Source organism: Orbicella franksi, chromosome 8, assembly GCF_964199315.1.
Source record: "Orbicella franksi chromosome 8, jaOrbFran1.1, whole genome shotgun sequence".
NCBI classification, from domain to species: Eukaryota; Metazoa; Cnidaria; class Anthozoa; order Scleractinia; family Merulinidae; genus Orbicella; species Orbicella franksi.
In genome coordinates, this window is record NC_138152.1 from 13,334,563 (window position 1) to 13,361,773 (window position 27,211).

Sequence of the window (27,211 nt, forward strand, 5' to 3'; positions counted from 1 at the left end):
GCCATCTTTGTGAGGCGCCAAGTTTAATAATACGCCGAGAATTTTTGGGAACCGTTATTTGAAGTAAATTATTTCCAGTGAACCAGAATTAGCGGCGCGGCAATTGTGGGTCATTGGGCCTTTGTGTACTAACCAATGATTCCAAACGAGATATTGTGTTTCTCTTTCCCCTTGTGGAGATCGCTTTATCTCGCCAAAAAAAGTGCAAAATAACCTTTCATCCTCTCGGAGAATGAGAAAGAAAGAAATGTCCTTCTGGATCTCTGTCCTGAAAATGTTTATACCTTTCATGACAGCAAGCATTACCCTTCATCGTAGTCCAGTAGCCAAAATTGAATATATTATCTTCATCTTTACTTCCTCTAAATCATTAGATCTCAATTTACTTCAATTTTCTAATCTATTTACTCTTGCTGACTTAACTTCTAGAACGAGATCTCTGCAAACCCAATCCTTGCCAGTTTGGCAACAAATGCCATCAAACGGGAGTTGACAGTTATCAATGCGTCAAGAATCTCTGCAATCCCAGTCCCTGCATGCATGATGGACGTTGCATCGAAATCAATGAAGAAGATTACTTATGTGCGTGTAAACCGGGCTATTCAGGGAAAAACTGTAACGGTAAGTACTACAAAAGCACTAACGAAGGTTGAAAGGAAACCTTTACAAAAACTTTTCCTGACCTACCGCATGTGTTTGAATGTGTTGTATACCAGAAAAATTGCCTTTTATGCCTTTAATACCTACCAAAAAGTTGTGAATCTGACACAAAGATAGACTATTTCTCCTTTAACGACACACATGGCAAGACGAACACGACTTAGCCGTGACCAAACACCCCAAATTAACTGTATTTGCATGGCCAAAATCCTCAAAATCCAAACTGCTTTTCATTTCACCAACTGATAAATGAATCATGCCTCGTTCATGGCAAGACCTTTGACTAAAGCAATGTTACAATTCTGTCAAAAAGAACGTTTTCTGAAAAGCAATTTTAATTTTGTCACATAAAAAATAACCCCTTTTTTCGTTCGAGCACACAATAACAATGTTATTTTTCCTATGCAACGCACGTACGACTGTATACAACACCACTGGCTAACGCGACGTTACATTTCTATTACAAAGAACGTGACTTGTGCCATCCAAACCCCTGTATGAATGGTGGAACGTGCTCCAGGACAGCATTTGGAGGGTATAAGTGTGAGTGCACGTCGGGATATGGCGGAACGAACTGTACAGGTGATCACAAACGACAATACCTTCGTAGCATTAAATGGAACTACAATGAAACCAGGGAACATTAAAATAACTTTCTCTATATACTACATGTTTGGAAAATGAGTCTCTCTTTTCATTTATTTCAACTTTAACCATAAACAGGGTGTGTTTTATTTTGATTTTATTATTTTGTCTTCCCCTAATGGCTAGAATTCGAGAACCAAGTTAACGCAGATGGTCGACACAACGTGCCCGTTTTCCATAGCACCGAACTTCCAAACAACTTAAAAGCCGCGAGCCCAACACACAGTGTCACAGGTCTGGCTTTACAAGCAAGGAACAAAACAACTGAGTGTAAGTGGTAATCTAAGTTCCATATTCCTTGGATAATATTTATTAACGCTGATCTTTTTTACAACTTTTTGTTGTTGAGTATATATTTTTTGCGCCATATACTTAGCGGGCGATTTCATTTTGACTTTCACCAGCCTAATGTATTTGAAAAACGAAATAATTTGTAAACATTGGCACGGTGTTTCCAGAGCACTGTTACAAGCAATATGAAAAGAGCAATGACTCTACTGCACTGGCTTGTTTGGTCCATATTTTTGAAACATTAGTTTCGTTCTTTTATCTTATCCTTTTTTTTATTTTTGTTTGTTGTTTGTTTTTTGTTTGTTTGTTTGTTTGTTTTCTGCAAGCCAATAGACTGACCTGTGATCTGGCTCACAATACTCGACGAGATCATTGGTTTGTTCATACTAAACTTCTTTTGTTCCATTAATTGTAGCGGTGTGCAGTCCAAACCCCTGTCAGAATGGCGCCTCCTGCTCTATAAAGGGGCATTCGTATGATTGTTCCTGCCCAAGGGGATTCAAAGGAAGAAACTGCCAGATGAGTGAGTTATTGCCTGAGAAATATGTCAATTTTTATTATCGTAGTGGGTACATGGCAAGGTCCTTCTAAAGTAACAAAACGTTTATAAAATTCCTAAACAGTGTTGAAAGATCAAGGTTTCGTTCACTTTTGCTCAATCTAAAAGTGTTTGGTTTAATTCTGGTTGAGTACTATTTGTATATAAAAGCAATATCCCCGGGTTTTAATTATAAAGTGATATGAAAACACCAACCTGCAGTGGGGCCCTTATAACTAAAATTAAAATCCAGCGAAGCTCCACTAACTTTAAAGTTGGATTTTTTAAAGGGCTATATAGTCTTAATGTATCTACGAGCTGTGACTTCATACTGGAAAATTAATTCATTTTTTTTGTCTTCGCTTGTCCATACCATACATTTTCCTCGCTCACTCACAGACAACCCTTGTATTCTCAATCCATGCAATAATGGCGGTACGTGCCTTTTGGGAGAGGAAGGCAACTATGTTTGTCGCTGCCCTGCAGCGTTTGCTGGCGCTTCGTGTGAAGGCAAGTCCCATTTACGAGCATGTCAGAGAAAAACGTGGTGAAGTGTTCATAGCTGCAAGCAATTGTTTAGAATATGTCACTTTTTCGAGGAAACAGAGTGTTGAGAATAACAGCGCACGTATAACATACCCATATACTACGTGGGCAATAACAATGCGAACAAAGCCATTTTAACTGATTTTACTAACTTTCGTTACACATCTTCACATCTTCGTTAATCATCTTCACTTGCAGCTTCCTAGAGCGCAGGAAGCATTCATTTCTTAATATAAATATCGCTTCCTGCCGATCTATTGATTCATTGCCGCTGTGCTTTGATGCTGTAGGCGCTAGAAAATTCAACGCAGTTTCAGATGCCGCTGTTTTCATTATTGATGTGGATAATCTGTCTAAAAGAATCTTTTCTGTGTCGTTTCTGTTTCTTCTAGCATGAAGACAGGAACTAGCATTCGCAATTGGCTTTCATTTACCCTTAATTCTGTGTTCGTGTCTAACTTTGAGTGTTGACGCACTCTGCTCCCAGCTAATTTTGAAACAACTTGGTTTCGAGTTCTAGGCTCGGTCTCTGTATAAAACCTGTCAAGTGCTTGGTTATGGCCGGCAATGGAATAGGCTCCCATCGAGGTACTTTGGTCTGGTAAACTGGAATATGGTTTGGTAGTATAGGTTTAGGCCTCCAAGGTCTGATTGCGACTGAAATTTCTTTGAGGTGTCTCTCTCTTGGTTCGATGTTCAAGCTACTTGTGAACAGATAGTTCGCCTTGAGTCCGTCACTCCATCTTGCAAGTCCTAATATTAAAGGAGCTACGTCACGGTTCGCGCATCTTCAAAAGTTAAGCCTAATTGTTTCAAGTTCATCGTTCGTAATCAGTGTTAATCTTTTCCATCCTTAACCATCCATGTTCCTTTATGGTTTATTATTATCCCTTTGGTGTTTCTCTTTCGTAGTAATCTACTATTTTCAGGTTTCCTTTAATTTAAAGGTAATTTTGTACGTGGCTAAAATATCTCAAAATACCTTGACTGAGATACTTTAAGGCCGTAACTTGTAACATATATATAATCATGCGCACTGAAAACCTGCCTGCCCAAGTCGTCCAAATTTATTAACCGTCACCAAATCACACTACGCAATCAACCGCTAAACATTATGCTGATTTAAATGCCGGAGATGATTACTGCACTTCATTGTCAATGTAACTCAGTCACCCTACATTCGCATTCACGTAAGAACAACGCTAACTGTTGGTCCTCTCAGAGCTGTTAAAGATTTAACATTAAATTTTTCAACACAAGTGCCTGTAAAGAGTTTATGGTAATGTAAGTGTACGAGAATAGGAAGAAGAACAGGGCATAAATATTAGATCCGAGCTTAATTTAAGTGACAGCCTTTTGAGTCAGAATATTCCTTGTTTCTATGATAAAAACCTCGTTAAATATGTCGATGGTGAATTTCCAATTTAAATATGCATGTAAAATTCTGTGAAATTAGCTTCTAACCGGACCACTTGGTCTTGCAGAAGCAACAAAAGTGAGAGTACATCTAAAGCCTCATAGTAAGTCGATCAAGTGCATGTTTAATCGACATTGTTGGCTATAAATTTTGCACTTTCTGGTTCTACGAGGAATGGCCGCCGGGATGGTTGTTTTGTATTAAATTTACGGATGCAGAAAAAAAAAAATTAGGGCGATAACTAAAGAGGGCGAAAGTCTAGCAGTGCCCCGAATTATCAATTCACAATCACATTCACACAATCACTATTCCACGCATAACCAGAAACCGCATAGAAACCGCATATGAAACTTGTCTTGCCTCTGATTTTCTTAAATGTATTACATGTGCATGTCTAGATGCTAACCAGGGTACCGGGCGTCACGAAATGACAACCTGATTCATCAAATAAGCAAACTTTGGAGAAAGACGACTACAATTATATTTCCCTGTTGAATAGAAAAGAGCAATATATAGATTAGCAAATTACCATCTATGAAAAATTGAATTGTTTTTTCACCCCACTTCTTCATTTCAGTGGATTATTGCAATCCAAATCCTTGCAAGAACAGAGGCGTTTGTGTGGTAGAAGAAGGGAAAGGATACAGTTGTACCTGTGAGCCAGGATTCACTGGTTTTCACTGTCAAGGTAATACTAAATTATAGATAAATAGTGAGTAGCAGTAGTCATCACTACGTGTGTGTCGCATTGATTGCATTGGCCAATGTGTTTCCTACATGGCATGGTATAAAAATAAAGGTTTGTGTGTATAATGAGAAAATACATGTTCGAAAGCATTGCATAACTAGTATTTCATTTACCCATTTATCTGTTTATATCTTTAATGAAAATTTTTATCCGGTTAAAATGTAAAATCGTCCATATAATAATATAATGGCATAGCACAGAAGCTTTTTGTCGAGCCAGATACAAACAAGCATAATTGAAACCAGCAAGAGTACACCAGGGTAGCAATTTCTATTTTACTGTTTACTAAAAGAAGAGAATGGGTTGCAACGAGTATCTAGGAAAATTAATTCAATCTAAACAAATCTAATGTGCATATTTACTTCTTTTGTAGTGGACCACTGCGTTCCAAATCCTTGCAGAAATCGCGGTCTTTGTCTCCGAGAGAAGAACAACCATTACAGGTGTCACTGCCAGAACGGCTTTCTAGGACGTAACTGTCAAGGTAATTTAACGTATAGGTTGACTTTTGGTATGTACATCTCATAGACAGATCTAGAATAGTTAAAAAGGATAGTTAAAAGGGATAGTGCAGGTCTCCTCCCTCATACTCTCTATTTCCTTGTCCTGATGGAGCATACCCGTAGAGTCCCTTGGTGACATTTGATGGTATTGTTCTTGAAAGAAAATATAACAAAATTCATTTCAAAAAAAAAAAAAAAAATAGACAAGTGAGCAAGCGAGAGGGTAAATAAGTGCTTAAGTGAATTAACAGATAAATTTTAAAAAAATCATGCAAGGGTACTCTTTAAAACTAGATTGTTTACGACAGTTCTGCTCCATCACTGATTAAAATATGGCAAATAACCCAAACCACTTATAAAAATAGCCTCGACAGAGCGAGCCGGAAGAAAGGGTTAATACCAGCTCAAACTTAATAATAACTATGGTACTGTTTCATATAGCCATAGCATGCAGCTTTTACGCTTGCTGCTGCCTTAAAAGACGCTAGGCAAAACATGTTTCAAACATGCTAGAGTTCTTCTGTAAGTGGGCATAAATTAAACTGAGTTAAGCTTTTTTATATAATTCCTGCAGTTATCCTAATTGAGATTCGCAATTTGTTTCCTCCAGTTAATTCATGTCTGCCCAATCCTTGTAAAAATGATGGCTTGTGTGTAACGGTTCACGGAAAAGGTTACCAGTGCAAGTGTCGAGATGGATTCAATGGCCCCCACTGTGAAAGTCAGTTTTATATGTTGTCCTCTCTTAAAGTATTAAAGGGGCTGTTGTTCTAGCCTAATCTCTGTGTGTAGAGGTATTATCAATGATTAAAAACTGGATCATTAGACGATGCAAGCTAATATACAAGTCAAGAGTTTTCATTGGCTTACCCATGATGATATACATAAGCCATTGGACCATGCTCTACAATTTAAGCGTACGCGGAATTTTTAGGGACTGTGTTCATTTCCTATTTATCCCACTTTTTAATACTTTTTAATACCTTTTTTTTAATGCATTTCAATACAATTTAGTAACATTATCTTTGGTGTCGTCAATAGACAATCCATGTTATCCTAACCCTTGCAATAATGGAGGAAGCTGCTTAGTCTTCTACACAGTATACCTGTGTAAATGTCCAAAGGCTTATCGAGGAACGAGATGTAACGGTGAGTTTTTGGATTCTACTCATCCTTTCTAGTTGGTATCACACTTTGTAATCAGCCCTTGGGTAAAGTAAGAATTGCGGTTTCGAACGGTACCATAAACATTCCGTAGAGTAAATATTAATGTTTAAGCCCCATTCGTTGATATTTTACAGTTGGCAGACTGTCTCCGTTAATTTGCCCTCTCTATTAAGGGAATTTGAGGAAAAGAAACAAAAAATGTTGAATGCTGTCATGATTAGAATGTAGGACCTTAGAACTCCCAATACCAGGTTACCGAGTCCTCCATGTAAACCATGGACGATTGCGTCATGGTATAAACCAATCCCTAAAATCTCGATTGAGTAAAAAGGTCAAAATTAGAGTGAGTACAAGACGTTTTGTGTCGAGGGAACAAAGTGCATTTTCAAGTTTCCGATTTCTTGAAGTGTCATTAAGAAAAAAAAAAAAACTTGGACAGTTTACCTTTTTTACCAGTTAGTGAGAGTTTCCATTGCGGCGAGATAAAATGATGAATGTACCTATATTCTGCTCGATATGCATGGGTTCTGAAGAACTACCTACTCAAAAACTTCCCTAGATAAATGTTGCGTCAGAATATAATTGGGAAATTTATAGGCTCTATGAGCAGCCCTACTGCGTCATTACTAGATAACAAGTTCTTTATTTGATCCATAGTTTTGCTTTTTCAGTGCTTATCCCCGAGCAAGCTTTGGCCCCTGCGCCACCTCCTGTTCAATCAACCAACTTCATTACTGAGGTATCACCCGTGCGCAAGACAACAGAACACTTGAAGAGTAAGAGCAACCTTTTAAAGACAATAACGTGCTAAACATAGGGAGGTAGCTAAATCGAGACCTTGTTTTCTTATTTGGTGGTGAATTGGTCACAAAAGCGATGCCTGTGAATTGCATGGCAAATATGAAAGTCCCAGGGGGGTTCTCCGAAAAAAATTGGGTGGGGTTGTGCGGCCCGCTTACTGAAACCCTTACCCTATTTAAGACCAAAATCTGCAATTTTCCCTACCCTATTTATGACCTGACCAAAAATTCGATACCCTTTAAATGACTTGATCCTGAATCAATACCCTGTTTCAGTCCTGCCTTATACTTAATTCAGACCGATGTTAAAGACATCTTGAAGTGCCTTTGTCGATCGCTCTTATTAGTAATGATGAAAAGGTAGCTTCTTCTGAAAAACATACCCAGTAGACTAGAGTTCAAAGTCATCAAAGACAGCGACGTAACAATTCACTCTTTTCATCTATTTATTTATTTTCCTTATTTATTTATTTATTTATTTATTTATTTATTTTTTACTGTTATCGTTTTTGTTGTTTCCTTGATTGGTTGTTGTCCCACACCCTGCCTTAGAGCAAAGCGCCTTGTCTCTTTTCGCCTTGTTCTCACAAATAGACTAAGTTTGTTCTTTTAAGCTTGCTCTCACAAACAGCTCGTTTCTTTGAAAAGTGTCTTGCCATTTTTCTTCAATGACCGGGAATTACTGTTGACTATTAACAACCGCTTCTGACTAAATGTAACTTGACTCTTATCTTTTATAAATGTTAGCAAACGCTTGCACCTCCAAACCTTGTCTCAACTCCGCCGTGTGTCTCGAGACAATTGACGATAGCTTCGAGTGTTTTTGCCGCGGTGACTTCTCTGGACCAAGATGTGAAGGTTTGACAGACTGTTGACTGCACATACTTGACTTTTACTTAACTAGACTTGTATTGGATAAGCAATAAGACAACAGTTACAGTACCGACAATCTCGGACTTAACCGTCCTACGCAGACACAATTTCTGGTTCATAGCGCCATGTTTGCCATGTTTCCAATTTACCTGACGTGCGAGAATATTGTCCACGCAAAGGACAAGAGGTCTTTTGGCGTCGAGTCTTACTAATTTCAATGTGTTCTATTCCTATAAAGACCTCAAAGAATACTACTCGTGTCAACTGTCTTTTTATTTGGGATACAATTGTATTCAGAAGGGGATTCTGAAAGACTCGTTTACTGATCATGTTTATTTCTTATTTCAGATGCTGGAGCATACAAGTACTCCTCAGCGCCAAAATTCTTTCCTGGAAAAGGAGGTAAGTGCAAACTCGACTCGACAAATATAGACAACCTAAATGTGGAAAATAGTCCATCACTGGAAGAGGCCACACTGGGAAATCTTGTGGCTGTGAAGCTCATAGCTTCAATCCAGCCTTCAAGCATTCAAACTCTAGTGATTCAACACGTAATTCAAAACATCGCAAACGAGAAAGCACTACAGCACCATTTGGTTAGAATAAAGCTGTTTTTGAAGCCTAATTCTTTTTCTCGACACAATGGCCAATTTCATATCCAACATGTTGAATTCCCTGTCTCTTAGAGGGAATTGGCCGTTGCGTATACGTACGCTTTATCTTATTCTGGAAAATGTTTCTCTGTCTTGTACAGAGGAGTGTCAGCATTGCGATCGGAACGCTCATTGTGTTGGAGGACATTGCATCTGCAAGCATGGATTTGTGGGGGACGGTTTGGATTGCTGGGGTAAGAAGGAAACGTCGTCAGACAGACTCGATTTCTAATTTAGTCTAGAAGTCTGATTATTACCCATAGCTTGGTGACAGAATGTAGTCAATACTGTTAGCTCTGGAATAATGACCAATAATTCTGGCATTACAATTTCTATACCAATCGAGTGATATTAAATAAATTAAGTGCACGTCTGCAGAACTCTCTAATTCAGCCACTGATGGGCGGAGGACGTGGCATAGACAAAGTCGTGTTTTGCACAAGAATAAAGACAAGGAGTCACGATGGGAAATCTCTAACCTCTCTAGTTAAAAATAGTCAAGTAAAATAACCATTAAGGAAACCTGTTTCTACACTCACTGTTATATAGGTGTCATCTTACGCGCCAAAGTGGTGTTTTTAGCTAATCGCGTATTCTTCTTATCTGTTTTAGTTGAAACCCAGCGGGACAAGGACTGGACGTGTATGGTCTCCCCGTGCAAGAACGGAGGAACATGCAAACCAGGGATATCGAAATGCGTCTGTCGGCTGGGATACGTTGGCGACTACTGTGAATGTAAGATGACAGCTTCGTTTTGTTAATTTAATGGACTCGATCCTGTTATAATTTATCCATTATAATTAAAGTATTTACTGCACGCAAACCTAAATAATGCTAAACATTGAAAAAGTCAAATGGACAAATTAATTGCAATCTTGAAAGTAGTTATTGTCATTAAAATACGCAGCTGAACAAACAAAGTGCCACGAAATTTTTCACTTTTAGATAGTTTGGTCAACTAACGCCTTAACTTGTCCTTTTTTTTAGCTCACTGCCCGCCATCAGTCCATATAAGTTTCGACCGGTTTTCGAAGGGTACATTACTGGATGACTCTGGAAGTGTAAATAACGCTTTCATTGCCAACGGAGCGCAAATAGAGCCACACGCTGGGAAATGTGGCAATGCCGCGAACTTGTTAGGTAAGTGTAAAGGCCATTAACTCAGCCTGATATCCTGTCTCCCTGCTTGGAACCTATACCGTTTTACCTGAATTTTCGTTTCTTTGTTAGTATTACAAGGGACAGGTTGGGGTCTTTTGTTTTACACTAACTTCCCAGTGCATCAAAGAACACTTGTTCGAGAAAAAATTTGCTCTTAAAGCTCTGAAAAAAATTGCTGCATGAATTTTCCTATGTTATCTACCACACCAACCTATTTCACTTTTAAAAGCGCATTTTTGGCTGTGCAAGCGTTGTGATCCATTTCGAGTGCACGTGCTCGGACCAGCAAATTAAAAGCGATCCCCGAAGAAAAATGTGCATCATACACAACACAAGTGTCGATTTTGGATCCGCATTTAAGATAACCGTCGGCTCGTTGTTAAATTTTGAGTTTCAACGTCATTTTATCTTTTAAGGTGGAGACGTTCTTCTGGACGGTGCACACTTCGATAGAATCCCCAGAGAAGGTATCACTATATCAACCTGGGTGAAACTGGACACAAACAAGGGCATACAATCGATATTTGACACAGTGGGTAGCCATTCGAAGCACAAAGATGGGCAGTATCATTTTGAAATTGAAAATGGAAAAGTACGCTGGTTCCACAGAAACGAAAATCACGATACAATATTTAGTCTGCTCACGCGTCCTACCATAAGGGAAGGTGTATGGACACAGATTACCGCTACGTACAGTGCCAGCAAACAGCGAGCAAGGGTAAGTGTCATCGCACGAAATATCCCACCATATGTATTGACTATCATATATTAATGCTCCCAAATCAAAAGAAACAACAACGCAACAATGATATGTGGGTTAACGTGGTTTTCAGTGAAAAAATCACTAGTCTAGCATGGTAAGGGATGTCACAACCTCATCTTATCTGCTGGGTTGCAGGTCACAGTCCCCAGAGAGACATCCTTATTCCTCTCCAGGGCTGTAGGTCACAATACCTTAAAAAAGTCATTAGTCAGGATCTTAGACTTGTGGTTTCCATGGCGACCCATACAAGCTCTGAGTTTATGGGGCCACGAGTGACCTGTATGCACTGTATACTAATCTAACTTTCAAACAAAAAACAAATCTAAACCGAAGATTAACTTCTTACCTTAATTAGGTAGTCCGTGAGATTAAACTAGGCTAATTAGTTGATTAAGTGCTTTTTGATGCCAGTAAGCTACATACCGTAGAATTCCAAGAAAGCCTACACTATATCTTACTGCTTTGTATGTCACACAACCTGCACGTGATTACTTTTTTGAAATAATTTTATGCAGAACCGCAATAGACAGAACCCCTACTCTAGAAACATCTTAACAGAGTAAAATACCCCCATGGTCTGTGCCATTTGTTTAACGCGAGATTTCTCCACCAACAAATCAGTGAGACGCTAATATTCGTTTATGAGACCCGTGTCATCTAGCAGCACAAAGGCTAGAAGTATAAAAGGAGTAAGGTGTCCTTCCCGAAATCATAGCCCAAGCATATGGGCCAGGGTCTAACTTATGACCTCTTGGTCATACGACCGGAGCGCATATGTCCTTAGGGTTAAGGTTAGAATACTTAGAATACTTAGGGTTTGAATACTTTTTATTTACATGAAATCCATTTTTGCGTTTCTTTCTTGAAGGTTTTCGTCAATGGAGATATGCGAGAGGAAGTCAAAGGACAAGGTCTGTTGTCTCTGGATTGGGGAGGCAAGGCGGGAATAGGTATGAAACTGCGAGATAACGAAGTACCAAGCATGTTACCAAGTTAATAGCTAGAAAACAAAAGTAACTGAAGTTACCTGAACAATTTATCATACACCCTCGGCAAGGAGTTACCAGCCACCAGTAAAGTAATGATTTTGATTTTAGCAAGTTAACAACTTGATAGAAGACAAAATCAGTCAAAAGTTGTTTTGGGTATTTGAAAATTTTCGCTGGGCTTATACTCCTCGGTCGACAAATTTGTTTTATTTTATTTTATTTTTTTTTTCAATATCTATCTGCGCTGCAAGTTAACCATATTTAATGCTAGAGCAGATGTACCAAACGTTTCCCTCCTCTGTTGATCTCCGCAGGACGACACAAGCACCCATTTGGAAATCGCCTATTAAGAGGAATGATAGATGAGTTCTATATATTCCCTTGCGAGCTGCCACGTCTGGAAATTCTCGTTTTGATGAGGCACTGCCGTGTCTATTTCAGTACGTTTGTTAGCTATAATACCGTTCGTTAAGCGGGTTTCCATTCTCGCGGTATTTCAAGTATTTTAATGGACGCAAATTTTAATGGAGAACACATTAAATACGATTCAACTTTCTCCGCTGATACAACCATACACACTTTTCGCTAATTCATTTTACGCAAGTAGAGCCGAGAGTGGAAATCTAGATTCAGTTCAGAAATAGCGAAATTAGCCAGTAACCATTGCCTTGGAGCAACTGACCATCAAGACCTCTTTGCGCGAGTTTCATCAAGCATCCATAAAGCGCGGCGGACAGCGACAACAAAAAGCAGTAAACACGTATTTCTTTCTTAAGTCATTACAGGAGCATTTTTGAAGCACGTAAATTGAAATAAGTAGGGGCTCAAAGATACTTCAATTTCTATGCCAAGGGTATCCGAATAAATAAACATTGAATTTTTTTTTGTTGGTGTCCAGAGCCTCCAAAGTAACTGTTATGTCAGTCTGAAATTAGATGTCACGGAATGAGGACTTTACATTTTGCGGGAAACAGAAACGCAAACTTTCAGATTTGGAGAATTTCCTTAAGATACCTCACCTACCTCGGAAATCAAATCAGACTTTTGAGTTAACTTTTTTTTCTACGACCTGAAATCAAAATTTGCCTCTTTGACTTAGATCTATGTCAGTGTTAAGAAAATTTTCTGGGGGTTAGTCTTGAACTGAATTAATTTTATTTTCTTCTCTTCTTTAGCTAACAAACCTAAGAAGTTGACAGAGGAGTCCTCTACGACAAGAGGCTCTGCCACAATTATGACTCCGCCTGCAAATGGGCAACGATATAATGGACCTATTGCTCTGCAACAAGCTCACCCGGCTGTTCCTCAGGGTATAACTTCTCTGGGCCCGGCTTATCAGAGGAAGCCAGCTCCTACGGACTATGTTGCCGGTAATCTACAGCAAATTCTGGCTAGTTTAAATGCTGAAGAACCAAATCGTTCCGGCCTACATCCTTCTTCACTTTATCGACCACCTCAAGGCTATTCAGCGCCTTTAAGTCAGAACAAACAACAAACGCTTTATAGACCTGCTGCACCATACACAAAAGATAAACCGCTGTCTGGAGCCTCGCAGCTAAACCCGCAGCTGTGGTCTGCCAATTTCTGGGCCAATCATCCACCTAGGTTAGCTGCACCCTTTGCAACACAAGCTTCGATCAAGTATAACACTCGAGGAAGTATGCAGAAGGTGGCTTCAATTAGGCATGGTGTACCACCAACTATGCAACCTCTGAATGCGTATCATCCTCCTGGAACAGTACCATCATTTTTAGCTCAAGCTTCATTTCGGCATGAGAATCCAGTCGCAATGCAAAAGGTGAATGCCAATCGTCCTCCTGATGTGCTGAATCAACTGAATACCGTTGGAGCGCAACGAATTCCTTTGAGACAAAATAATAATGGGCAGCTTCAACGATTCAGTGCTCAAAAGGGACCCGAGAGACAATATCAAAGTCAAGGAACAAAGATAATTCAGCCAAAAGTTTCTTGGGGTAACATTAACAGTGCTGAACAGTTCCATACGCCAATTATTTGGCATATGCCTCTAGAAAACGCAAGAACGGGACCCCCTTTACGTTTGCAAAGGCCATATTACCCTGCGTCGCCGGTAGATTCAACAGGCCAACGGACATTGGAAAGAATGAAGCCGCTGAACGTTTTCAACGGAGCATATGAACGAAACAGAACTGCAGGAATTATTCAAAATGCCTATGTTGCTCCAAGTGAACAATTGCCTCTAATTCAAAAACCGTTGGTTCAGAAACAGAGAGTTAACTTTATGCAACCGTTGCGGAGACCTAGTAATGTGAATCCTCTGTTTAGGAGACCCAAGCCACAAGTACCAATATCTTTTCAGAGGCAACAACAGCAACAACAATCACTCGCAGATAAGATGTCCTTGCTGGAGCAGCCTAAGCATGTCTCTCAGAGCGATGTTCTAGCGTCATCGCCATGGCAAAAAGAGATGCCATCTACCCAAATGGCTACTTCAACCAAGGACCAATCACCAGGTCGACCATATTATTCCAGTAACATGCCAAGACCGCCATATTTACCTAATGTACAGCACAGGCTTCTAACAATACCAGCAAGGACGCAGATACCTTCGAAAGGTCCCCTTGCACCAACGACATGGAAAATACCCCAAGGAATTCCACCGAGGCAGATAGCACCTTTCAGTCCACATTTTATTTCTGGGAAAAACTCTTGGCCTTGGGGTCCTTGGAGAAACCAGGCTTCACCAGTAGCACAAGCATCAAGTCGTTCAACCGGGGTTTCTCGTCTCCAAGCATACGGTAACCCTCTTGCAAGTTATCATCCAGGTGCTGGTCTTGTTAGCAATTTGCCAGCATCCCCGTACACAAGGTCACCCAAGGTATTGTTATACTACTATTTTTATCCTAAAACAATTAACCGGCCTCTTATGAAAATGACGAGCCTGAAAGGGGAGAAACTGGACGGAAACTATTTACAGAAGTTAACACAACAAATTTCCAGTGCTGCGTTGAACAACATGCCAGGAGTAGCTATGACAACAGGTAACCCGACTGTAACTGGACAAACGAAGGGAAAATCAACTGTTACAAAATTCAACAAGGTTCCTAACGGAAACTCCAAACAACTTACACAGATCCCTTATGTGCCGCACTACAACCTTGAAACAGGATCAGCAAATTTTCCCTTGTCAAGAGGTATGTCTACTGGTCCATTGGCCAAACGCTTCCGTGGAAAGAATCAAGCTCAAACGCATCTTTTACTTCCTCAGCTTAGAAAGGGTGCGGCACAATTGACTTCTCTTCCACTAATACCATACCAGACTGCATGGACATCCCCACATGTTACTTACCCACACAGCAAGCTCATAACTCAGCCACAAAGAGTTGCTTACCCGCAGCGTCTGGCTGTGGCAGACAGAGAGTCACAACTAACAAACGGACTGCTTAACCGACCAATCTACATAGAAACAGTACCATATCAACTTTATTACCAACTCCAAAAAATGCCTTCCTTTAACACTCAATCTAGTACACAGCAATACCTAGCTAGGGTATTGAACGATATTCTCAGGTTACGATATGGTAAGCTAAAACACAAAAAGAGAAAACGTGGAGTGAAAGAGAAATCTAGAAAGGGTAAGGATAGCAGGAAAGGAATGGGCAGAAGATAATGAGAGTCAGTAAAGTTTTAGCAAAAGTTTTAGATATTACTTTTTTGAAATAGTTCTTCGTTTTTTGTGCGCATGTGGTATTTTATAATAGATGATCGCACAACACCTCTTTCAAAGGGAGGAAGCTTTGTGTGACGAAGGAAGCTAATAGTTTTGAAAGTGAGCCAAGATGGTTTCTGTTTGGGCTTATGACTAAATCGAGGTTTTAGCCGCCCCCGCCAGTTCATAAGGGTGATGAATCCAAAAAGATACCCTGTGACTTTAAAATTTTCCGTCAACAACGTTATTTAACAAAGCTTTGTGTAACCTGGGACCACACGGAATCACGAAACACGAGTACTGCATCAACGTAACCAACCTGGCATCACCAGACTTTTGAACCAAAAGACTAAGTAAATTGCATATTTCAGCAATGTTTGAATTTTCTCAGCTACTTTTTGAGAGCAGCAAAGGGACTCTAAGAGTAAAGATTAAAATGACGTGTTTTTGTTGTGATATTTAATAGGATAGTACACATGGTTAGCGCTAGTTTGTTGCGGTCAGTTTTTAATCAATGATTTAGAATTATGTACAAATGATGTAAATATTGACGAGAAGCAAAGGCAGTTAATATAATGTTTCAAGTCAATGAAATACAACTTTATTAGAATGCAAAAAAAAATTGTAAAATATCTTGATTCTAATAAAGTTACTAACTGTGAAACGTCTAATAGCTATTGATTATTAATGAACTAATAGCTAAAAGTAATAACTAATAGCTAATTCTTAAGTACAGCAATTCATAATGTCATTAAAATACAATTTTTCTAGCAGCAATCGTTACCAAAGAACATTGACATGACGTGACGTGACATAACTTGACGTTAGTTTGTTTTCAGGTTTTTTTTTCACTACAACAGTAATCCAGATTATCCGTCTACAGATACCGTTGACGTTGTATAATATGACATACGTTTGACTCCACTAAGCAATTTTAGCATATTACAAACTTTTCCTTCACACAAATTCGACGTCCTATAAGGTTTTAATTTTGTTCGTTTGCAAAAAGAAAGAAATCTCTTAAGGATTCAACATTATCAGAGATGTCCATACATCTTCTTAGAACTAACGCATATTCTAAAAGAATTATAAGTTCAATTTCTTATTATTAAAAGTCTAAATTATCCATTGTGCCTCAGCTAAACGCTTTTTAGTGACAGCAACCTCTTGAACCCAATTAAGACACCTAGATTTTCTGTAAAACTCAAGGTTTCCAAAATCCAACTGACGTTTTAACAAGCCGCAAGGTAACGGCTCTTAATGACCTACGGTGCAAGTATCATCTTTGTTTTTATCAACTGACGACACTTTGGTGACCAGAACACGACCATCCACGCGCATGGAATAACTGTTGCATGGCGACTTCACGTGACAGTAAGTTTAATTATCTAACGCTTTTTATAATGTCTTCATCCCACCCTGTATGTGTTTAAGAGTTTTTAGCATTTAACTTTAATCTTAACACTATGCTGTTGTATTCTAGCAAATTACTTCACTATTTCTGTTGCGCCATAATTTTGCATCAAAACGTGGGTCAGTCACTTTCTCTACAAAACAGGCACGCCATTGGCCGATAGAAACGCACATTAGTAAGGGACTTAAATAGGCAAACAATTTAGTGACATTAAATGAATTCACTCCCTAGAGACACAATTAAGGGACAAATAGAAGTACACAGTTGAAGGACCAATGGAGGCCTGGGGAATCATAAAGAGGGGCTCAAAATAGGTAGCACCTATTTTGTAAAGTCTGTTTATACTTCTTGGAACAAGCCACACAATTTTAGTGGCCCATCAAAATAAAGCCATCATGTATTGACGATGAAAGGGTTGTTATCAAACTGTAACAATTTTATCCATTTTACCTCTTGTAAACTGCATACTACCCGTTATTTTATCAACGATTTCATGGGTATCTTATGTTGCCTTCCTTTTTTTTTCACTAACAGATCGCGAACAGTATGAGACCATCGGCCAGAGTTCCATACGGGCCATACCGCGGGTCACTGAGGACAAAGTATTTAACTTACTCGCAGGCACAAGAGCAACGCAGAAGGTTACTTCCACAACCAAGGCAATCAAATAATCAAATGAACGACGAAAAAGAACTTGCTAAGGCCCTAGCCTTATTAGCGCTGCCAAACAGATAAAAACATGCAAATGAAGAGCAGAAGAGTGCAACTGCAGATCAACGAAGTCGCGTTCCATAAGGCATGGGGAAGTGTGTAAGGCTCGTTACGCAGTTAAATGGAAGCTGATGAATGTTTTACTGAAGTTTCTAGAAATTAGTCTCCGCTGGGGAGGGACTGTGCAAACATCGAAACAATAAGAAATTTCTCTTCTTGTTTGTATTCCGCAGTTCGTCTGTATGGTCGGCTATGTGAGGTGTGAATGAGGTAAACAACAATATCGAAAATTCCAAATGAAAAGGCAATTTACGTTTCCTGGTATAAAGGGCAGTTCTTGAAAGTATTAGGGCATAGATATGTATACATAGCTTTTTTTATTGTTAGATAGTCTCGCATACACTAAGGTAGCCCCGCTTTAGTTCACCAGAAGAAGGACTGAGCGACAAGGAAAGGCTGCAACATTCGGAACTTTATGGTAATTTTCCAACTTTAATGGAGTATGCCATCAAAGTGAATGTAACTCGTTGAATGATTTAAGGTTGCAACATCATATACGTAAGGATGCTCTAAGACATTTTGTAATAACTGCTAAAAAAGTTATGCTTCCGAGTTGTCCATTTGTTCGTGAAATCCTAAATATTTACGATGCTCTTAAAGTATCATGGACATGGCAATTGCCATTCATCTGCACCCATTATGAGCGCACTTGCTTCTGTTCAACATTACGTCAGTTTTTATTTTGATCGCAAAAATACAGACATAACGAAGTAACCATATTTAAGGTAATTTCTAGAGAATGAAAAGCATACTTTTGATATCAGAAGTCTATCTGGGGATCTAAATTTCGGTCGTCATCTTTTACAAAGACAGCGTTCTTGATGTCAGAATACACCAAAATGAGTGTTTATTTATATACACGATTCACGAGTCCACGTGAGATTTCTTTTCACATAGTAACCTTGGTATAGGTGGTGTAAGAATTAACGCTTACTTTAGTTGAAATTTAGAAGTAAACTAGATCATTTTTGTATGAAATTTTAGAACCATAATTCTAGATTAAGGATCACATTCAGGCAAGCCTGTAAGCTGTACAAGAAGCGTAGCTCGCAAATAAATAATTTGTTAAGAAACCTGTCTGCGCCTGCAAGTGCCTGTCAACAGTTCGACTCTCTGCATTTTGGCCAAGCTTAGCCAAAAAAAATCATTCAATTGGCATTCAAACCTTCATCCTAAAATGCAATTGAGACATCCAGTCACGGCGTCAGTTATCGATAAGTACAGACACAGGCCGGACTCCTGACTCTTTTTGGCGCTATATGCCCGCTACTCCATTCTTTCAGCCCCATCGGAATACCAGTTTGATTTTCCTTTTCAATCTAGGGGTTTCTCTCGGTATAACAGATGAGCTTGTGTAATAGAACGTTTCCACGGCGGGGAGGTAATTCTTCCTGAAAACAAAAGAAATTTTCGTTGTTTTGGAGCACCAGCGTAGCCGCTAAGTCGTCATGTAAAATACTCTACGCACACCAAGAAAAGGCAACACGAGCTCATGTATACTCGGGATAAAGTTTCTCTCACTGTTTTGCTTTATTTTGCTTTTTTGCATCGTTACGCTCTGTTTTATCATTATTATTACTACTTATGAATGGATAACCTCCACCTCAAACAGTGCGCTTTAAAACTCTCCATGAAACCAACCAGTTATGTACACAAAACGTCAAAAACTTAATACACCATTTTTAACGACTTTTTGTCGACAAATTTTTTTCTTTCTTTGCGAATGATCCTTTATTTTTCGTTTTATTTACATATTTCTTATGATCTAAGACCTGTTGTTTTTTTTCGTCTCTCAACTTTCTCTTTTTTATTTCATTTTTCTTCTTTTCCCTAATAACTAACCAAGAACAGCTATTAATCCCTCGTCACACAGAAAATGTCACGCAGAAAAATCACATAGCAAATTTCAGTGCGCGAGTCCCATCAAGTATTCTGTACATATTTAGTAGTTTTTTTTTATTTTACTTTTGACCTCAACTTGTATTTAATTGTAAATTGTGTTTTACCTACTGATCACCGATTCATACCAGCGTGGTTATTTTGAATTCGCTGATCGCCTTTTTTTTAGTATAAATAAAGCTTTTATAATAATGATGATGATGATGATGATGATAACGACGACGACGACGACGATGATGATGATGATGATTATGATGATGATTATTTTGTCCTTTATATTTTCCAAAGCTGTGAAGAATATTTAAAGGCCATCGAGTACGGATTTGCTACGATTCCTGTGTGTTGTTTAGAAACACACTTGTAATACTCGCAATCACTAATCAGACAGAAAATAACCCCTCATAGTTCGGGAGTCCCAAGAAGCTTTCTGTCCTTTTCTACAGCTGTGTAGGATCTTTTTGGGCTATCTAGTATGGATTAGCCTCGTTCCCTATGCATGTGGGCCGATATATTTTCTATTATTTCAACTACTGGTAATTTTTTAGTTTCCGACACAAATTTGCTCCTCTCTTCTTTGTGATGTTCTCAGCCAGGAAAGTACCGGACTCAGTGATTATGCTATCATTAAAAGACTTCTGCCGTACGAAATTAACAATTAGTATATTTATCATAATGAGCACTTAGAGGGGTGAATTTTTCAACCGACAAGGAACTGACACCTGGTCTTTGTATGATTAACTATATTTCTCTTTAAGTATTCAAGTTTCGTGATCCAGTGTCGCAGGACATAAATCACAAAAAAAAAAAAAAAAAAACTCTCATTTTCACTCATCACTAGGTATAGCACAAAGATCAATGACATTTTCAAGTCAAAGTTTATTTCCCACATCTTTAGCACCTTACAACATAATTTTTCCCTCATGTCTAACCAGTTCTACGACTACATCTTTATTTCCATTTCTTCATACTGTTCGAGAGAGTGTCTCTCGCAAATAGGACGACGTTTTGCCTTCCTTTTAATTACTAACAGCGAATATCGCCTCTCAGATCATCAAAGTTGATATGACCCCACCCAGCAGAGCTGCGGTCAACCAATCTGACTTGAGCGCGTTTGCCTTTGTGAGCGGCGACATCCCAGGTCTTAGTGATCATAGTCTCGCTGCATTCACCGGTCGCTGTCTCACGCACCCGGAAATAGTCCTGTGGGAAAAATATATATTGGGATGTGAAGAAAACTATATTGCTCACTTCCAGTCATGGGACATAACCCCAACTCCCTTAAGGGAACTTGGTGTTTCTACAAATTGCTCGAGATTTTACATTTAATGCCTTCTACAGTGCGTCAGAATGCTTGTACATCAGCATGAGCACTGATTTTGTCCTGCGAAAGCCTATGATAATGATATCGTTTACTTCTTAAAAAAAGAAATAAGGCCTCGATATTACATGCGCGAGTTTTTAATTTTAAAAAGGCCTTTTTCCCATTCGTTTAACAATAAGATAAACATCTTTAAACATGGTGGGGGATTAAAACATCCCCTGGTGGGGGATTAAAATGCGTGTAACACCGCTTTTAATTTCAACGTGAGAAAAATTTGCGTCACGGGATTGGCTGTTTGTAGAATAGGCCACGTTCGATAGATCAATATTACATTAAGAAGTGCAAGGATGGCTTGCTACGGTCACTTTAGGTTATAATTTGTTTGAAAGGATAAGGGCTTGTTAATGTAATCTATCAAACAACTAAGCATTTACCCAAGTTATTGTTGTTATGTGTGTGTGTGGGTGTGTGCGTGCATGCTTGTAGCGTAGCCTTTCACATTTATTGATTTAACTGAGTACAATATGGTTAATAAAGGTTATGGAAAAAAAAAATATTCTAACATGGCTCCGAGACTTTCAGGACAAACTTCTATATTTGGTGTTGTTTTCTTTGTACCCAAGCCTCTTTTGGAAATTGAGAGACCAAAGGAACTTTAAAAATTTACAATTTTGACGCGAAAGCCTCGGAGCTATGTTAGAATATTGATATATCGAACATGGCCTGTAGACCATTATAACATAACTAAAGCAAAGCGCGCTCTCTGATTGGTTAATTTAGCGTCTACTATTTGCCCATGGGTGTACGCTGCTGACGTTTGTGCTAATGTTTACAAAGCAAATCTTTTGACAGACATTGTTTCCAAAGTAATGGCCGACGTTCTTCTGCTAGAAATGCGAAACTATCTTCACAGTTGTCTGAAGATGAAACTTTATCGAGTTACTGGTGTGCAGTCGGTTGTCATGAATGAATTTTCGCGCGCTTGTTTTCTCTTGTCATGTAAGACTACACGAACATTTTTTTGTCATGTAGCTCAATAAAAGGACTTCTGTTGTTCCAATGCCTCAATGTTATGTTGGAGGGAGGTTTGCTAAGCACTCAAGAAGCTAGAGTCGCACTCGACTATCGCCTCGTACGACTCTTACGTTTCTTTCGTGCTTAGCAACCTCCCGCGTGCATCCATAACTCAATAGTGCACGCTATGGCGTTTACCATTTGTTAATTTTACAGTTGTCCGCTCAGTGACCTGGCCTTTGTATGGCAGCGAGGCTAGAGTTGACCTTGTTTTGATACAGACCTCACTGCTTTTGTCATGTAAATGCTCCTAGTTAGCATCAGAACAACCTGTTTTACACAAAAAATGCAGTGAGGTCTGTATCAAAACAAGGTCAACTCTAGCCTCGCTGCCATACAAAGGCCAGGTCACTGAGCAGACAACTGTAAAATGGTCTATTCACCAGGATTTCTATAAGCGGCTGTGATAAAAAAAAAAATACAAGAGAGGGATTACCTTTGGTCATCCAGATTTTGTTGATACCATCGGATACAAATGTTTGCCCCCAGTTTCGGAAATCCGTTACGTTACAGTATGGGGAGAAATACTAAAAGGGAGTACAAAGCGTTTGTACTCACATGGATAGCATCCATGGAAACTTATTGAAACAAAGAAAGTGTTTACATATGAAAAGAAATCAACTCCCAAAGGATTAGCCGGGACACGCATGATTGCCGTATCATTGCTTTTGAGCACCAATACGACTGTCTTGACGTAATGAAAAACGCTCAACGCCAAAAATCAAAATCTATGGCAAGTAGACACCTGATACCTGAAAGCAATATTCCATGTATCTATTGCTTACCTTCTTTTCCTCAACAAGCAACTCTGCGCGAACAAACCTTTGATCGCAACCTCCTCCAATCAGGAAGGATATGTACGTGCCTATTATTCTAAATGTCGGGGAGGTAAGATTTCCTTGGGGCCCGTCTCCTTGAATTGCTCCGGCTGGATCATCTGGGGTTTGCCTGTTCTCGTAACCTCCAATAAAATGGTCACCCTGGTGTCTGGAGGGCTCTCTGGCACGAGCTTTAGGGTTATCACCAAAGGTCGGCTGATTCTTAAAGGCTTCACCATCTGGTATCCAACCACACACTTCTCCTTTTTTTGAATGTTCGCATTCAAAGTCGAAGTCACAACCTTTAACAAATATATTGTAAGTAAAATCTCTGCTTATTTGTGCCATCTTCTGAAGTTGGAAGGTCGTGCCCTGCAACAATCTTGACAAAGATCTTGAAAAGATATGGACAGGTTTTCATTTGAGCGTCAAAAAATATGATTGGTTTCCTATTACTTCGCTGCACGATTGGCCACTTTAAGACCAAAACCAATCACAACTCGTCCGCACACGTTTTTCCGTGCTCCGCGTCAGATACATGTAACATGACTTTGAGTTTTGACTGGTTTGCTGTACTGTCTGTGTCCTTGGTGGTTGGCTAGGGTTATTACTTAGTTGAAAACCGTTCTATTGGAAGTAGTTATCTAATACGTTGACATGTCATGATCCTCTTTTATACAAGCAATGCTTACCACATAAAGATTCCGGCCTCTCTAAACACTAATCTTTTTCCATGGGATTTTTGATTTGGACACTCTTCCTCTGCATCATCGCAAAAATAGTTCGAACACGCGGAGGCGTTAAAGTAAAATAATCGTGTTGTAATTAAAGTGTCATGTAGATGGTTACGAAGCATCTATGAAGACAAATTAATGCCTTGCTTGAATGAACTATCGACGTAATTTAAAAAGGGTTTCATAGCATGTTTTCCCGGAGTTGTTAAATTTACTTACCGTTGCATCGTTTTCCGGCATGGACAGGTCTTGCGTCCTCAAACAGAATAAAAAACATCAGGAAGGTCACCACAGCAATCCTCCACTGAGTGGCCATTTCTGTGGAATAAGACAATTTTTGCAGGCACAGTTACGTAAACCCTTACAAGCAACAATAAAGGGCTAGCTTGCACGAGCTCGAATCAGGCCTCATGGTAAGTGTGCACGTCTCTGGATCAAGCGGTCTGGGTAATAAGCGAGATTCAGGGTTCTTTAGCTGGTTACACGACAAAGGGTTAGAATCAAATCAATCAATTAAAAAACATTTCAATTCTTAGCAAACGGTCGTAAAGACAACAGACTAACAGCAGTCTTTAAGAAGGAGACAACATTTTTAATTTTACAAAACATGTTTCGACGTCCTTCCTATATCATCTTCAGTTGCAAATATTCGACGGTTTTACATTTGAATTTTCACTGTATACGCGATTACGTGATAGAATTACGCCATAAAATTTACGTTAACAATTTGAATATTGCAATACATTGGGAACAAAGGCTGCGGTGGCGCCAACAGTACTTGAAACAGAATCAAAAAATTAAATAACATAAACAAAACATGAAAAATAATTAAAAAGGAGACAAATCTAAGTGCTGTTGGAATTTCCCACTTAATATACAGCGCCTCTTTTATCTTAACTTGAAAACTCGAGGCGGCAGAAACTAGAATCGTGAAAGAGTCTGAAGAGCATGAGTCACGACAAGTTCCTGATGACTGCAAGCGCTTGTACACATGCGAAAGCTTTTCCGACACAAGGTGCTCGCGGACACGTGTACAAATGCGGCGAGTGGTCTCACTAATGGAGCAGGCATAACAGAGAGCACATGTGAATTCATAAACGACACGCGAACGGAGACTCTTCGGCACGGAATCTTTCACGCTGAACATGTTTATTTTAATTCTTATAAATATACCTGGTCCCATTTAAAATTTCATTCTTTGATTATAGCCTTAATGGCGTCTGTCTCCTAGTTTCGAAAACCGTGATACGGGATGGATTTGAAGATTGTACTTTTTCTTTACTCCGTCTAATGGAGGTCTCCTAGTTTCGAAAACCGCGATACGGGATGGATTTGAAGATTGTAATTTTTCTTTACTCCGTCTTTTGGAGGTCCCAAACACCGCCAAATGGGGACAGCTGACAAATACAGACAAATCGAACTAAAAATATATATATATTTTTCTGAAAAAAAAAAAAATTATTTTCTAGAAAAATGAAAACTCGTACAGGATCTTGAAATCATCACTTTCTACATCAGAAGTTAAAACTTTTTAAACGCTCGTACGTTATCGTGTTGTGTATAGTATACATCGTATCGTTTACAATGAAAAAATATCTTGGACCTGAAAGGTTGCTCTAAACTAAAACAAATGGTGCCCTTTAATTGCAGAAAGCCAAACTCCGAGGCTCATGAAAACCGGCTTTTAAATTGTATTTAACACAAAGAAAGGCAGTGAAGATTAAATGAGAAAACGTGAGAGTGTATAATTAAATATTTCTACTCGAAATTTTCTACGAAGTACCATAGTTAGAAAACTAGAGAACTGAATTTCTTGGCTCATAAGCTAAGAACTATATCAGTGACATACCTCTTCAGTGTTTCTCTGCGGCTGAGTTTGACGGTCTTGACGCTAAGAACTCCCGGTTCTATGAAACTGTGAGCTCAGATGCACAGCGCAATATGTAATTTTCTTCTCAGGGGAGGTATACCACATATAAGGAGCCATATTTCCCTCAGAACACAACGTTCCCGTGACAACAGACCAACAATGTTCGGAGATCGGAGATCGGACATCGGAAACATTAGTAAAAATGAATTTAGGGGCCTGCAGTCATCCATCTTTACCGGTCCAAACGGTGTGACTTCAAGCAAATTCTAAGATGTTACAAATAGTAAGACAGCGCTAATTTTGTGTTATTAGATGTTTAATTGCCTTAGCGGGAGATAACCTTGCATTGGTCGACGTGTGTAAAGATAATTAAATTTGAGCTTTGGAGTTGTTAACCATTAGCTCAAAAACGGAGACTGAAATCGCCTAGTTGTTACGTTGTTGCAGGTTGATGAAGTAATTGGCCAATTAGGTTTATTGACATGGACATTTTTGAGGGTCGTCCGTGGAAAGTAAATTGCATAACTCTTCGTGGAAAAGACGGTTTCTATAGTGAATCTAAAATATAAAGAATAGATTATTGGCTTTATAAGCGGGATTCTCGTTCGTTTATTGTTATTATTATTATTATTAGCGTAAGCAACATAACCAATATGAAGTGAGGTGATGATTAAAGGCCCGGAGGTACTCCCGGAAAAATTGGGTGGCGGTGTACGGCCCGCTTCCCAAAACCCTCACCCTATTTATGACCAAAATCTGCGATATTCCCTACGCTATTTATGACCCGACCAAAAATTCGAAACCCTATTTATGACTTGACCCTTAAATCAAAACCCTATTTCAGACCTGCGTAATAACTAGTTCCCTAGTTCAGAATCCAATGTTGAATTACCGTAAAAATGATTTGTGAAGTGCTTTTGTTGATTTTCTTTTCGATAATGTTGAAAACGTGGCTTCTTCTCAAAAAAATACCCATATCAAGGCTAGAGTGAAAAAAACCATACTCTATTTATGACCAAAATGGCCAAAATCAGCTAAAATCGATACCCTATTTATGATTAAAACCGCTGAAAAACCATACCCTTTGGGGCCGCACATACCTATATAGCCCATATAAGGGAGTACCTCCCCCCCCCCCTTCCCCGCGGGATAAAAGGTGCTAATGACCACCACCTTACTGTATCTACGAGCATTCCTGTTGCTTATGCTGGTGAAAGAGCGCTAGTAAAGAAAAAGAAAACGGCCTAAATTTGTGTTTGGTTGTTCCAGATTCAACGCCTTCACGCTTTGTAAATGGCCAACTAGTCAGCCTGCCGCTAATGGAGATTTTAACAAGTTTCTGTTTAATTTATAATAATTGTTTGCTTATTTCTGTGTCCAAAATTAGAACAGCAGTGCTAAACACTTCGACACTTAAGTCAACTTATTTGCTTTTTATTAATTATTTCAATTTATATTTCACCTACGAATTTCAAAATTTTCAAGATCTGTGCGCCCTTGGCTGTAAACCCTTACTCAGCTTAAACTTGTAATAATAGCGTTTAATCCCAAATTGAAATACCACAAATTAAGTGCCGTCGTTGCGTTCTCGAGACCACGCAGAACTTGGTCATTTTACGTTATTGTTTTGCAGAGGACGGCTTGAAATGAAGAAAAATTTATAACGCAGGTGCACAGTCATTGTGGACGGCCTCTAGGGGTTTAACTATGGGGAACAAGGAATCTGTTCATTGATTTTTTCAAGGGAGTAAGGGATATTTTCAGGATTAATTTGAGGGAACAAGGGGTATTTCTACAATCAAATTTTAGGGAACTATCAAAATTTATTAATAGGGAACAAGTGATCCAGAAGAAGTGAAATTTTTTAG

At 39.1% G+C, this 27,211-nt stretch overlaps 2 protein-coding genes across 9 annotated transcripts in view; one reads left to right on the plus strand and one right to left on the minus strand.

Annotated features, from left to right (window-relative positions):
* Positions 1-19,486, plus strand: part of LOC145494601 (uncharacterized) — a 36,363-nt gene extending 16,877 nt beyond the window's left edge. Inside the window, exons 19-39 of one of the 7 annotated variants that reach the window (XM_081474121.1) lie at positions 430-621; positions 1,129-1,242; positions 1,432-1,575; positions 2,012-2,119; positions 2,534-2,644; positions 4,165-4,200; positions 4,675-4,785; positions 5,219-5,329; positions 5,959-6,069; positions 6,390-6,497; positions 7,187-7,291; positions 8,063-8,173; positions 8,537-8,590; positions 8,943-9,035; positions 9,454-9,576; positions 9,829-9,981; positions 10,419-10,720; positions 11,634-11,715; positions 12,069-12,194; positions 12,930-14,611; positions 17,391-19,486. In XM_081474121.1, coding sequence (XP_081330247.1) covers positions 430-621; positions 1,129-1,242; positions 1,432-1,575; positions 2,012-2,119; positions 2,534-2,644; positions 4,165-4,200; positions 4,675-4,785; positions 5,219-5,329; positions 5,959-6,069; positions 6,390-6,497; positions 7,187-7,291; positions 8,063-8,173; positions 8,537-8,590; positions 8,943-9,035; positions 9,454-9,576; positions 9,829-9,981; positions 10,419-10,720; positions 11,634-11,715; positions 12,069-12,194; positions 12,930-14,611; positions 17,391-17,591 — 4,178 coding nt within the window. In that variant the 3' untranslated portion in view covers positions 17,592-19,486. Of the gene's footprint in view, positions 1-429; positions 622-1,128; positions 1,243-1,431; positions 1,576-2,011; positions 2,120-2,533; positions 2,645-4,164; positions 4,201-4,674; positions 4,786-5,218; positions 5,330-5,958; positions 6,070-6,389; positions 6,498-7,186; positions 7,292-8,062; positions 8,174-8,536; positions 8,591-8,942; positions 9,036-9,453; positions 9,577-9,828; positions 9,982-10,418; positions 10,721-11,633; positions 11,716-12,068; positions 12,195-12,929; positions 16,098-17,390 lie in introns of those variants that run through there. The other 6 variants (XM_081474115.1, XM_081474118.1, XM_081474116.1 and 3 more) reach the window with 6 other exon arrangements.
* Positions 19,487-19,759: 273 nt separating this feature from the next.
* Positions 19,760-26,759, minus strand: LOC145494620 (uncharacterized). 2 transcript variants are annotated; one of them, XM_081474148.1, is made up of 4 exons: positions 25,323-26,759; positions 23,693-23,791; positions 22,707-23,041; positions 19,760-20,726 (listed from the first exon to the last, which is right to left on the minus strand). In XM_081474148.1, the coding sequence occupies exons 2-4, from the start codon at positions 23,787-23,789 to the stop codon at positions 20,550-20,552; spliced, it is 609 nt and encodes a 202-aa protein (XP_081330274.1). In that variant the 5' UTR covers positions 23,790-23,791; positions 25,323-26,759; the 3' UTR covers positions 19,760-20,549. The 2 variants fall into 2 exon arrangements, with proteins under 2 accessions (XP_081330274.1, XP_081330275.1); XM_081474149.1 differs by lacking the exon at positions 25,323-26,759 and having other exon boundaries at positions 23,693-23,922.
* Between the last annotated feature and the right edge of the window lie 452 nt (positions 26,760-27,211).

Bases quoted from the DNA above. Each gene is read 5' to 3' on its own strand.
- LOC145494620 (XM_081474148.1), bottom strand. From the start codon at position 23,789: ATGGCCACTCAGTGGAGGATTGCTGTGGTGACCTTCCTGATGTTTTTT. The intron at 23,042-23,692 runs GTAAGTAAATTT...TATTTGTTAAAG, and splicing joins TGCCGGAAAACGATGCAACG to GTTGTGACTTCGACTTTGAA. The intron at 20,727-22,706 runs GTAAGCAATAGA...TTTTTCCCACAG, and splicing joins TGCTTGTTGAGGAAAAGAAG to GACTATTTCCGGGTGCGTGA.